This window comes from Lepidochelys kempii, chromosome 9 (assembly GCF_965140265.1).
Source record: "Lepidochelys kempii isolate rLepKem1 chromosome 9, rLepKem1.hap2, whole genome shotgun sequence".
In the NCBI taxonomy this organism is placed as follows: domain Eukaryota; kingdom Metazoa; phylum Chordata; order Testudines; family Cheloniidae; genus Lepidochelys; species Lepidochelys kempii.
The window spans coordinates 62,259,407-62,272,608 of record NC_133264.1 but is presented as its reverse complement, the minus strand read 5'-3'; the positions used below and the strand labels follow the sequence as shown (position 1 = coordinate 62,272,608).

At 50.2% G+C, this 13,202-nt stretch overlaps 1 protein-coding gene across 1 annotated transcript in view; it reads left to right on the top strand.

Annotated features, from left to right (window-relative positions):
- LOC140917571 (Krueppel-like factor 5) overlaps positions 1 to 13,202 on the top strand; it is a 44,797-nt gene that overhangs the window by 20,387 nt on the left and 11,208 nt on the right. The window contains exons 2-3 of the mRNA XM_073360688.1: positions 7,906 to 7,950; positions 12,039 to 12,933. Of these exons, the coding sequence (XP_073216789.1) occupies positions 7,906 to 7,950; positions 12,039 to 12,933 (940 nt within the window). The remainder of the gene's footprint in view (positions 1 to 7,905; positions 7,951 to 12,038; positions 12,934 to 13,202) is intronic.

The following is a 13,202-nucleotide window of genomic DNA, read 5'->3' as shown; positions in this document are numbered from 1 at the left end:
TGGTATGGTATGGTTTTGTACAAAACTGTTCAGGGATTTTTTTGATGATAAAATTGGAAATGAAAATTTTATTTTCTTAAGTGTTTTTCCCTTCTCCCTTTTTTTTTGGCTGGGTGGGGCAGGGCACACTACAGTCTGGTGGCCAAAGCCCAGTACTTTTGGATTCTGCTCCTGCCTCTACAACTGACCTGCTGTCTAGTCTAGGACAAGTCAGTTCACCTCTCTGAGCCTCAGTTTCCTCTGGAAAAATGGTTCTGATACCCAGGGCCGGATTAACCTTTTGTGGGCCCGGTGCCAAACATATTTGTGGGTCCCCATGGAGGCAATGGAGCATGGCATGGGAGGTCAGTCCCTGGAGCCGGGGGCCAGCCAGAGGCAATGGGGCATGGCATGGAAGGGGCGGCCCTGCTCCACCCAATGCGAGGGCACTATTTACAAACCAGCAGTTGCCAGACATACAGTGGCCTGCCCGGCCCTGTGCTGCCAGCGTGCCCCTTCCCCTCGGGGGACAGGCCCATGCCACGCCACACAGCCCCCCCCCTGTGCCCAATACCCCCCAACTCTCTATGGTCAGAGACCCCAGGGCCCACTATGCCCAGCGCCCCACGAGTCCCACCCACAAATGCACAGCGCCCTGCACAACACCACCCCTGCCCACAGCCCCACCACAACTGCCCAGCACCCCCTACACAGAACCCCCACGCACTAGTACCCCAACACACACAGATCTTCTCTGCCCCTTCGCAGCCCAGCACCGCCCCAGACTCCCCACGGACCCACTCCCCCAAGCCCTGTCTCCTGGCCGCACTCACCAGCCCTGCTGGGAGGTGACTGTGTCTGCTGGGCTGGTCCCAGGGCGGGGAATCACTCTGGACCCTCGGGAGTGGCGCAATAACCCAGGCCAGGACCTGCCCAGCCAAGCCCTCCACACTGTCTCCCACCCTCCCGCCCCACGTCCCCACACACCTGGCTGAGGCTGGCCAGGCTTCTGCACCAGTCCCAGGTGGCTCAGCTCTGGGGAGACAAGTGGGGCCCATAGGTGGTGGGAAGCAGCGACTGCCCAGAGCCGGAGGTGCACTGGGGTCTGGCCAGGGGGCTGAGAGGAGCAGGGGGTGGGGCCAGGGGGCGGAGAGGAACAAGTAGTGGGCAGGGGGAGGAGCGGGGTCTCGGGGCTCAGTGCAAGCGGAGCAGGCCAGAGCCCCTTCTAGGCATGGGCCTGGCTCCAGGGAGCCACGGGAGCCATTGTAAACCTGGCACTGCTGATACCTACTCACTTGGAGTTGAGAGGATGAATTCATTTGTAAAAAGCTTGGTGATTCCCTGCTAGAAAGTACTAAAGGCTTTCAGTATAATCATTTCTGGAGTGTGTCTCCCTGCAGTATCTAGACATCCCAAGTATTTTTTCTCCTGCTGATCTTAATTAATTAGCCTCTTACAGTTTGTATGGCAACTTCCACCTTCTCTGTATGTGTATATATATATCTTCTTACTATATGTTAACAGAATCATAGAATATCAGGGTTGGAAGGGACCTCAGGAGGTCATCTAGTCCAACCCCTTGCTCAAAGCAGGACCAATCCCCAACTAATACCATTCTATGCATCCGATAACGTGGGCTGTAGCTCACGAAAGCTTATGCTCTAATAAATTTGTTAGTCTCTAAGGTGCCGCAAGTCCTCCTTTTCTTTTTGCGGATACAGACTAACACGGCTGCTACTCTAAACATCCCAAGTATTGTTACTGCCCATAACCTCATCCCAAGCTAGGTACTTGTCAGTGAGCCAGGGAAAGGGTTAAATCCTTTTTCTCTTTGTGGCAGGCATAGAGGAAATGATTGACATTAAAGCACCAGCTCATTGACTTTTCATGTAATTGAGGAGAACCTAATAGGTGACTAGGTTAGCACATCACTGAGTCCTCACCTGCACTTTCCTCAGTCAGCCCAGGGACAAGCATAGCAATTGTGCATGCAAACAGCTAGAGCGGGTCCAAAAATGGTTTTTCATCCCACAAAAAAATTCCAGATGTTACATTTTTTTCATCCCAATTTGGGAAAGGCCAAAATTATGATTTTTTTTTGCAAAACAAAATTCTGAAGAAAAAAAAAAGCCATTTGGGATCAGTGAAAACATTTTGTTTTGACTTTGACCCTTACTTAATTGCATTTTATTGTTTAAAATATGTCAGCTATCGCCATTTGAAAATGAAAAACCGGAAGTTTTTTGTTCTGGAAATATCAAAAGGGGAAGTTCCAACACTTTTTAAAAAAAAAAAGGCTTTTCGTATTTTTATTCTTCAAAATGCAGTTTCGTCACAATCTGTACGAGGTTGTGAAATATTTTGGTGTAGTGGAAACAGCATTTTCCAAGGGAAAAGTGGGACTGATGCATATTTTCCAACCTGCGCTAGTAACAGCCTCTTTAGTGAGGGAGCGAAGTTGTTTGAAGATCTCAATGGGCAGCGTTACAAGTGAGCGGGCTGCTCCTGTGCTTGCAGGCAAGCTGGGGAAGCGGCAGCAGAGCACTGCGTACTCCCCTCTGTGGGAAGGCTTGGCTAATGCCCACTTCTCTGTGATTCCCGGCGCGTGTAAGGAGAGAGCCCTTCTAGGAGCATTCTGCTTTCAAGTGGCTTTTGTCACACTCACACCTGTGGGTATGTCCACACATGAGCTGAAGGTGTAATTGTCAGTGTGGGTGGACATATGCTCGCTAGCTGTGACTGAGCTAGCTTGCTAAAACTAGCAATGCAGCTGTGACGGTGTGGGAAGCGGGATGGGCTAGGCCAGGCTAGATTCCCAGTCCATGACTAGAGTCTCAGATGGGATACTGCTGGGGGGGGTGTAGCTCACCCCTCCTCCCATGCCACCATGGCGACACTGCTCTGTCTAGCATGCTAGCTCAGTCACAGCTAGCATGTTTACTTCTACCTCAGTTGGAAGCGATCACCTCATCTCCAGTGTAGATGTACCCACAAAGCTGGGCTCCAGATAGTGTGGTAAAAAAAGCAGTGTGGATGTTGCGGCTCCGGTGCACACTCTGGGTAGCCCCCTGATCTCAACTACAACGTCCACACGGCTATTTTTAACGTGCTAGGTCAAGCCCTGCTAGCACGAGTCTGTCTGTCTGGGCAGGGAGGCTGGCTCCCCCCTGCAGTATGGGCGTACCCTAGAGAACAATAACAGTTAAGCCACAAGCCGAAAGATCCCATTCCTTACAGTGTGCTGCTGTGACCAGGACTCTGCTCTCACCATTCCAGTGCCATGGGAACAGAGAGCCTAATTCAGCTCTCGCTTATTCCACCGGGCTCAGTTACTCTAGAATTGGAGCGGAATGGGGCTCAGAGATATTACTGGAGGAGAGAAGATTCCTGAAATGTATAGTGCATTTTGGGGGTGGGAGGGGTTCTTGTTGGAAAGAAGCAGAGAAGAAAGAAAGAAAGAAAGAAAGAAAGAAAGAAAGAAAGAAAGAAAGAAAGAAAGAAAGAAAGAAAGAAAGAAAGAAAGAAAGAAAGAAAGAAAGAAAGAAAGAAAGAATCATAGGGTGACAAAAAAAATGTCTCCTTCTTGTGGGACTAGCTCAGAAGAGGCAGCCTGTTCTCCAGAGGAGGGGATAGAGGACACCAACTGGTTGACTTCCGATCCAGCATCACAGCAAGGAATTGTTTCCAGGAGGTCTAAAAACCCAGTCTGGATCTTCTGCCTCCTTATTGCAAGAGGAGTGGGAGTGAGAGGGTCTTTGTCCTCGCACTACCCACCCCCTCCCTGCCTCTCTTACCAGTACAGACCCGGTTATCTCACACTTTCAGGTTTGTGGAAATTCGTTGCCTCTGAATGTGCAGAACTGAAGCGGGCCAATGCTTATGCAACTTGCTGAGCCTGAGCATCCTGGCCTGGCTGATGGAGTGGGTTCGGGTGAGGTGCATTATCTCAAAGATCTTCCAGTTCTGGCCAGAAAGCATTCGAGCCAAAACATCATCAGTAGTCCCTGAGCCCTTGATCCTAGGAGGTGCTGAGATCAGGACCACTGACGAATTGGGCCCGATGACACTGGCATGTGCTGTGCATCTAATTCCCGACCAATGGAGCACCAAGCATAAGGAAATGAATGGAAGAGGTTTTCAGATGACTCTGTTTTGCTGTTCTGATAGATAGGTCATAGAGTGTTGGGTTCGGATAGGCAGTTACACTAGGAAAGGCTCATGCTGCATCTTCCCTTTGTCTTTAATAGAAGCCATTATCCGTGTCACTCATTGACCCAGCAGCAGAGACAATTTCTTGTTTGCCTTCCAATCCCTTGACTGAATAGCCCAGGAAGAGGAAGCAGAAACCAAACTATGGTGTGCATCAGTCATGGGATTTCTGCTGCATGCATATGGTGGGATTCATGTTGCACGCCTGTGATGGGTTGGTGATGCATACTCATCGTGGGGTTTGTGTTGCACGCCTGTGATGTGCTGGGGATGGACGCTCATCATGTGGTCCATGTTGCATGCCTGTGAAGGATGGGCAATGCACACTCATTGTGGGATTTGTGTTGCATGCATGTCATGAGATTTGCTTTTTCATTTTCGCAATGGGGATGTTTTGTGCTTTTAGGTTATTTGACACTCTTACCTGGTGTGTTTGTCACTTAACAAGGTCAGTCGATAGGCCTGCTTCCTCTGACCTGTAGCTCCCTCGAGCTAGTGCTAATTAATCTGAGGAGTCACAGGAAATGGCATGGATGGGCTAGAAGGAGACCAAAGGACTAGCTCCATCCACTGAAATCTGTCACAGGGCACCTCCTCCTCTGTAGGGCTGATTTGTTTAGAAGCCCAGGGATATGTTTGTACCTAAAGGCCTTACACTGGTGGCACAGTTCTGAGGTAACTGCATCTCTGATCCCCTCCGGGAGGGCCCCCCAGTTAGGTCACAGGCCTCGAGCTGTCACCGGTCTTGGATCAGAATCACACAACTCTCTACCTCTGGATTTCGGATGCGGTTCCTCCTGCAATCCACTGTGGGTCTGACTTTAGTCCTCTTGTCTTAGGGGCAATGACAGGGTTAACCAGTGGCCTGCCAGCCTGTATTACGCAAAGTACTGTTTATTCAGAACAAAAGCGTTCCAGGGAAAACCTATCATAAAAACAACAAACAGCTTCGATGCAGGCTGAGCTTACCGGGGAGGCACTCATCTTCCCCCTGGAGATCCTTGCAAGTTTCAAAGTATGTCAAGCCTTCTCACAGGGTCTGGTCACAAGCAAGTTGGATGCCTGGCTGCTGTCCCTTTCCATTAGTGCTTTGGTGGAGCTGTGGCAGGTCTGCACATTATGGACTAGACGTAAAACTTTTAACTGCTCTTGCCTACCACCCTCCCGGCCCTGGACTCAGTCGGCCATTCTGGCTAAGCCACGCTTTGCTTTTTCCAGAGCGCTAACAAAGGTCTGAATTTGCTATGTTCATCTGTTCAGACTGCTTCCTTGAAAGGGCAGGGCTGGCTAGTGGAGCTGAGGGCTTGAAGGACTCCTGTCTTCATAGGCAGCATTGCTTAGTGGGGCTGACAGCTGGAGAGCATGAGTCCCTGATCTAACACTTATTTGCTGGGTGGCCATGGGCAAGTCACTTCTCTCCTGTTTCCTCCCATCTCACAAACAGACAATGTTACTGCCTGACCTCACAGGGGTTATGAGGATTTGGGAATAGCTTCTATGGGCCTCACACTGCGATTCTTGTCTTCGCTCATTCCCCACAAGTCTTGTTCCTTTCATAATGTCTGTGTTTCCAGCCTGTTTATTCCCAAATAGAAGGTGATCCGTTTCTGTCTGGGAAGTCAGGGGTCACCAAGCTCCGCGGGGTTTGGCATGGTAGCTTTCCCCATCGACCTGAAGAATGTCCGCCCTGGCAGCAGACCCACCCAGCGACCCCAGGAAATCCCTCTTTGTCCCTCAGGGAGGATTAGGCCTCTTAAGAGAAGTGAGATCCGAGGTCCGCTGAGCAGGCCGAGAACCAGCTCCCAACTCATCTGACTGGTTGGTTTATACCCCGGACATGCATTGTCCACAAGGAAAGCAAGAAAAGTGCTGAAAGTGGCAGATCGGGGCAAAGCAGCATAATTCCATACCCTGCTCCCACTCTCCAAACCCAAGGATAATGGGTTCCCCACATTCTATAAGGAAGAAATAGGATTTACTGCTGAGCTTAGAAACGAGGGGCATTGATGCCCTCAGATCATAGGGTGGGGCGGACAGCAATAGTAACCACTTACATAATGATTTTCAGACATCAGCTTATCCTCATAACCCTCATCTGCCTGGAAGGGAGGTAAATAGTATCACCCCACATTTAACATGTAGAAAAACTGAGGCAGGAGGGATGCTGAGTGACTCGTCCACAGGCTCAGCCATAAAAACTCATGGATCAAAGGAGCTGGTGTTCTCTTTTGTTCCATTCTGAGCCCATGATCTACCTGGTGTTAGCTCTGGGGTTTGAATGTATCTCCTTGGCTCGCTGTTCTGTGCTCAGAGCACCAGGCCACAGCTCTGAACACAGAGCACTAACTTATTCCTCAAAACTTGAGGGCATGGGCTCTCAACTGGAGGGTCATGATCACTGCATTCCCAATTTTACTAAAGGCTGCATGGGCAGGGGATTCGGGAGTGCTGGTATGGAAAAAGAGGTTGTGTTATGGAAAAGGACCATTGATCTAGGATTCCTGACCACAGTCTAAAACCATGAAACCTCCCCCATGACTTTATTGTTTTATTTTGAATTTTTGGATGTATCCTGCAGCAAAATGTGTAAATGTGTTCCGTAGGTAATTTTGCCACAGGAATAAATGTAGGGACATTTGTGATATTGTCACAAGGTAGAATTTTGTTGCAGAATTTCCCCCACACAAATTCACAATTTCTTGCAAACAAACCCACCCTTTTCTAGAACAGTTTCCATTTTGTGTGCAGATTTGCAAAGATTTGCAGCTCTGCCAGAAACATTAGGGAAAACAAATGTAAATTGATTCCAAATGTATTCAAACAGTTCGCTGTTTGGAGTGGAGTTTCAAAGCAATAGGCATTAAAAAACAGACCATGCAAATTACAAAGGAGGCTTTTTTCCCTAATTAAACTAGTCTTGGGGTCCGTTGCGTTCTGCTGGGTTTGGCTGGCCCACGGTGGGGCCCCGCTGGCCTTGGCAGGCTTGTTGGCTTCCCCCAAGGTGATGCCTATGTAGTTGCACCGCCTGTGCTGGTGGGGTGCTGTTGCTATGGATGCCCTCTTGGGGATGCTGGCAGAAAGAATGGTTAGCCCTGTGTTTCCTAGCAACTATCACCAAGCAACAGTGGAAAGTAGACCCCTATCCTCTGGGAGATGAAGGCAGCTGCTGGGGGGGGACGGACTGGGGGGAACCTGCTGACAGCAGCTGGGACCAGATGGAGTCACAGGTAGCAGCCATCGGGGTTATTAAGCAGAGGGAGCAGCAGCTCTCTAGCTCACTGGCTCTCATGTGTGCGTGTTTGGTCCTTCTGATCGGCCAGTGGTACTAACGACATTGGGAGAGGGCTGCTGAGGTGCAGCTAGGCATGGAAGGACAGTCCCCGGTGCACATGCAAAATGGCAGCCAGCATTAAGAAAGCCCCAGCCAACCGGCTAGCAAAGCACACATTGCTCTGCAGGGCCCTTGTGCGGAGTGTTTCTCTCCAACAGCCAGGCCCCTGGCGCGTCCGAGTCATTCATACCCTGAGCTTCCATGGCAACATGGCTGCTCAGCAGGGCCACTGGGTTTGGTACAGTGTGATAAGTGTTAATGGAGACGCGCGTGTCCGCGCGCATGCCTTGGCCTGTCTGGGGGTAAAGTTCCATAGGATGCTGAGTCTCGTGTTTACTATGAACTGCATCACGACTGCCCAGTAACGGGCTGTGTTTATTCCACAGCTTACTGCACTGAGGATGGAGCAGCGAATGCCGCTTACTATGGAGGTGAAGGTTTTTATTATTCTACATATGCGTATTTCTGCCACCCGTAAAGCTCACTCGGGGTAGCGGGTGCCTTCGTGAAATGCAGCTGGTTTCTCCTTTGCAGATGTATCCCCGGTGTTCACTAAGAACCCAATTCAGGGCCAAGAAACTGTAAATAGAGCGTGCTGAATTCTCCGCTCCCGGTCCCTCTCCCCACCACACTGGATGCAGTACACGCTGTAGATGAGCTGTACTGCTGATTGGAAGGGGAGTCTTGTGGTCAAAGCTCTGGCTTGGGGCTTAGGAGATCTGGTTCCGTTCCTGGCTCTATCACGCTCCATACGTGACTACAGGCAAAACCCTGAATCTCTCCACACCTCTATGCTACAGCTGTAAAATGGGTTCCACCTTCTTCCTTCTCCCTCCCTCCGTATTGTCTGCTAGGTGTTCTCGGGACAAATTTTTGGGTGGCCTTAGAGCAGCCACCAACTCTTGCTGGTGGCCACTTTCAAACTTTTTCCTAAAATACTTAATTAGCTTTAGGAAAACCAAATAAATAGGCACATACACACATCCAAATCACTGTAATTGATTGATAGCTAGCTAGCCAGTCTGTTGTGAAAAGTGATATTAACAAACATAAAGTATCACTTTTCACAGCAGCCTTACTCAGTCTTGGACAAGTTAAGCCCGGGATGGAGGGTCGAGGGAGGCAGCAGGGGCCAGTGGCGATGGGAGTGGTTGGGGAGGCAATGGGGGGCTGGAGCCTGAAGCCCCGTAGCCGGAGCCCGAAGCTCTGCGGCCGGAGGATGGGGCCAAGGGATGGAGCCCGAAGCGTGCTGCTGGAGACTGTAGCTGAAGCCTGAAGCCCAAAGCCCACCGCCCCTGGGAAGGTGGGGATCTCACCAGCTGTTTATTCCCCCAGCGCTGTGCCCCAGGTGTCTCCAGAGGTGGGCAGGGCCCAACCCCTGCTGGCGGCCCCAGCAACCAACACTAGGGCAGTGAATCCAGGAGCACCGGGGAAGGTCCACTACTTTGCCCTCCCTCCTGCCCAATCACAGCCCAAGAGGCTGTGGCTGCAAGAAAAGCCCCTAGGTTTTGTTTGTTTGTTTGTTTTGGCATGATGCGGCCATGGTGGCCGCCTTTGAGAAGTGCTGGGGGCAGGGAGTGTCTCTTATGATGTTCTTGTAAAGTGCCTGGCACAACGCAGGCGTAGTCATACAACAGTAAAAACACTCTTCCCTGGGACCCAGGATAGAGCCAGTGTCCAATTACCGTGTTATGGGTGCGCTTTGATGCCAGGGGGATTGCCTTTCAGATGACACACAAAGGGGTGTCCTGGCAACTACTCCAGGTTCCACTGCACTTACCTGGGCTAGCCCCTGCACTGTAATCCTGCTTGTATCTGGGCTCAGGTCATCCCCTTCTGCTGGCCTATAAATGGTGCTCCAGCTGAGCCTGGGTACAGTATTCTTCACTTCCTGTTCCACACAATGGGCTTGTGAGGTGCTGCTAATCAGCTGCCCCATCCCATCCCTGAGCTGGCTGCATTTCAGTAATGGGAGAGGTAGATTCAGTTTGCTGAGTCTCCTTTGGGGGCAGCAGATGCAATATGGTGTAATTTATTATTATTGGTGGTTCAGTGAAGTTTGCAGAGGTGAGGTGGGGGTTAAGGAGTCCCGGTCTGAGAATTCACAGGATTAAATAGAGCAGCATGGAATTCATGCACAAAGACCCAGTGGACCAGATCCTCAAAGCTATTTAGGTGCCTAACTCCCATTGATTTCAGTGCAAGTTAGGTGCCTAAATACCTTGGAGGATCTGGGCATCCTTATGGAAACCTCTTAGAAAAACTCCTTTCCTGTAAAGTGAAGGCAAGAAATCAAAATACCAGAGATAAGGGAACCTTAGAAGTAAAATATGTGTGACACCCACACTTCCCTCCTCCATCTCCCTGGCGAGTGGGTCATTTCATTGCTCAGGTATGTGCGGCATTCAGAGGCGGAGGGAGAGCCCCTGGTACTGCCTAGCAGTGATCTGATTCCTGCCTCTAAAAATAACAGGCTGGAGTGGCACGAGTGCAGAAAAACCAGGTGAAAGCAGGCGGAGCTCCAAGGGCTCTGTGCAGTCCTCACGCAGGGATGAGTCCAAATAAGAACCACGGATACTAATGCTGTGGAAAGTGGGATTCAGATCCAAACTGCAGCGTGGGCGTGTCCCTAGAATGAGCCCAGCCCCAATACCTGAGTGCAAACATCTCTGAAACGTTGGAAAAGTTCAGAGTTTGATCTGATTCTAGGTTTGCACTTTGTGGCTCTGGTCCATATTGTCTGTCACTGTGACACAGGGGTGGTCCCAGATCAAAGGAGAGTGTTTGAACCTATAGCACCTAGGGGAATAGGTCAGACATTTAACACAAGCTGAACTTATTGGGGCATCAAACTATCCCTCACCCCCCTGCTTTGACAATGTCCCCTCTAGTGATAGCTGGGAGCTTTCCAGCACATCTGGCTTGACGAGGATGATATGCTAAAACACCAGACAGGTGGGTAGAACACTTCTTGCTAGTCTAGGTGCAGCCAACAGCAGCCTAAGGTCCCCGTGCAGCCTGTACTGTTCTGCAGCAGCAGCCTGTTGGAGATTTCACGTCCCAGCCAAACTGCTCTGATCAAGATGGAGCATTGCATGCTGGGACATGTAGTGTCAGGGAGCTGCCTCCATTTTAAAGAGCAGGGCGGCTGCAATACTTGCTCCATTAAATACAAATTAGGCGTGGTTCTCGCTTCCTGGCGCATTGCCAGTATGGCTCTCGATTGGGCAAAGTCTGGGAATCTTTTGAAGGAGATATAGACATGTCTTGTGCCATATAATGTGAAGGGTGAGTAAAACACCTTGGGCCCAATTAGTCTCCATTGATGGCAGTCAGGTTGCACCAGGGAAGACGTTGGCGCATAGCGATGCTGTTCATTGCTGCAAAGCCTTCTGGCAGAATGCGCAGTGGGCGGTGAAGAGATGAGCGTGGTTTCTTGCAGTATTCAGTGGGCTCAGCCAGCCTGTATCTGCAGGGCCCAGGGAAACTGGACTGTTTTGCCAGCTCTGTTACATATGAGTGAGTATATGAGGTCTATGTAATAAGAATGACACATGGGTAACCACATAATTAAAGGCTGCAGCTCCATTAAGGAGTATTATTGGTAGTATCGTTAACCACAGAGCACAGTTTGAGTCGTCAGATGCTAGGGGTTGAATTTCTTAGTACGCTGCTGCCCTTAGACTGTTGAATCAATGGGAGCATGTCCAGAAGATGCTCTGTCAGATAGGAATCATGAAGGAATCTGGAGTTTGATGATATTCGTAAACATACATACGAATTCATAGGACTAAAAACTCTGCTCTGTTGTATTACAGATGTGAATGTTTCATAGGGAGAATGAAAATAGATCCGTTTCCCTTTTGTTCTAGTCTGTTTCAGATCTAGGATCTCATGTGTTAGTACGAGGCCAACGTGTTCCCAGGGCTGTGGGCGACAGTTAAAACCCAGCCTCATCCTTTTATTTTCAAAGCACTACGAAGGAACAATGAACCAATTGAGTTTTATATAGTTTAAAGGAGAGTTGGGCCTGAACCTCAAAGTTCAGATCCAGATCCTAACTCCCCCAAGGTTTGAGGGCACTTGGATCTGGTGCTCGGACTTAGGCTCATCAGCTTTAATTTTAAGTTCTCCCCCTCTTATTATTTATATAGAAAATCTAAATCCTGGCCCTTCTTTATTTGACTGCATCCCTTTCGCTGTTGTTGTGTTCTCTCCCTAACTACTTATGCATCCCTCATCACTGCAGTATCCAAGCACCTAACAGCCATTTTATCCTCACAACAGCTAGGGAAGGATTATGCCCATTTCACAGAGCGGGGAATGGGGGCACAGACTTGAGTAAGTGCTTTGCCTTAGGTCACACAGGGTGTCAGTGGCTGAGCTGCACTCCTGCATCCGAATCCATTGTCCTTTCGTGCCCTTTAGCCACACTCCTATCTTAGATGTTTGTAGCACACCCATCACCATAGCGTCTGAATGCTTTACTCAAGAACTCTTTCTTTTGTTCTCCCCGTAGGCACGTTCTGAAATGGACAAGTACCTCTCCAGTCAGCTGCTGCCAGTTCCAATGGTGCCAGACAAAAAGTACCGCAGGGAGAGCGCCTCTGTGGTAGATGAGTTCTTCTCGACAGAGAAGCCCTCCTCCACGCCATACAGCGTGAACATCAATGTGATACTGCCTGACACCACGCACCTGCGAACCGGGCTCTACCGGCCAGCCAAACCCCTCACCCCCTTCCCACAGATCAAAACAGAGCCTGGCACCAGCTTCACCCAGCCCTGCTCGTCCGCAGCAGGCTCGACGCAGACGCTGCCAGATTTCACCAGTGTCTTCAGCATGCCGCAGTCGGTGGCGGTGAACAATATCTTCATCAAGCAGGAAATGCCCTCGGAGATCCCTTTGTCTGGCAGCCTACAGCAGGCCCAGCTTTACCAGATGCCCATTGGCAATGGTGATGCTGATGTCACCACAATGGTGCCCTCTACTGGCAGCACCACAGCCATCAACACCATCAGTGGTGTCACCATGTCCACGGGCAGCGCCATGCTCCCCAGACCCATCCAGCCCAGCGGACAAGTGAAGCACTTCCAAAATGTCTCCCAAGGTCAGGGGAACTTCAACGTCACCGGGCATTTCTACCCTGTCCCAGGACTGAACCTGCCCCCTTCACCTCCAAACTCACAGCCTGGCAGCCCTGAGAATCAACCCGAGCTCATCAACACCATCTCGCCCCCGCCCTCCTATGAAGCCACATTTGGACTGAAGCTGGTACAGTCGTCCCAGATCCCCACACTCCCAAACGGTCTCGGGACCCTCTCCCAGGGGCATATTATCATGCCAACCCCCAAATACAACAGACGCAACAACCCAGAGCTGGAGAAAAGGAGGATCCATCACTGTGATTACCCAGGTATAGCCACAGCGGCTGTGTTGGTTTGGTGTCGGAATTCTTTCGTGATGGGCGTAGCTCTAGCCTGTCTGAAATTTGCCATGCATTTGTCCAAAATGTCCCCTCCTCCCAAAGTTGTTCTATGTAGCTGACTGACACCCTCCACCAGAGGTGGATCCATTGTAGTGGTGAGCTATGCAGCGATATCTATGTGCATACTATATGGAAGGTGCACTGTAGTATCTGTGAGAGGCATATCACCACTAATACTATGTTGGCTCCAGTCCACA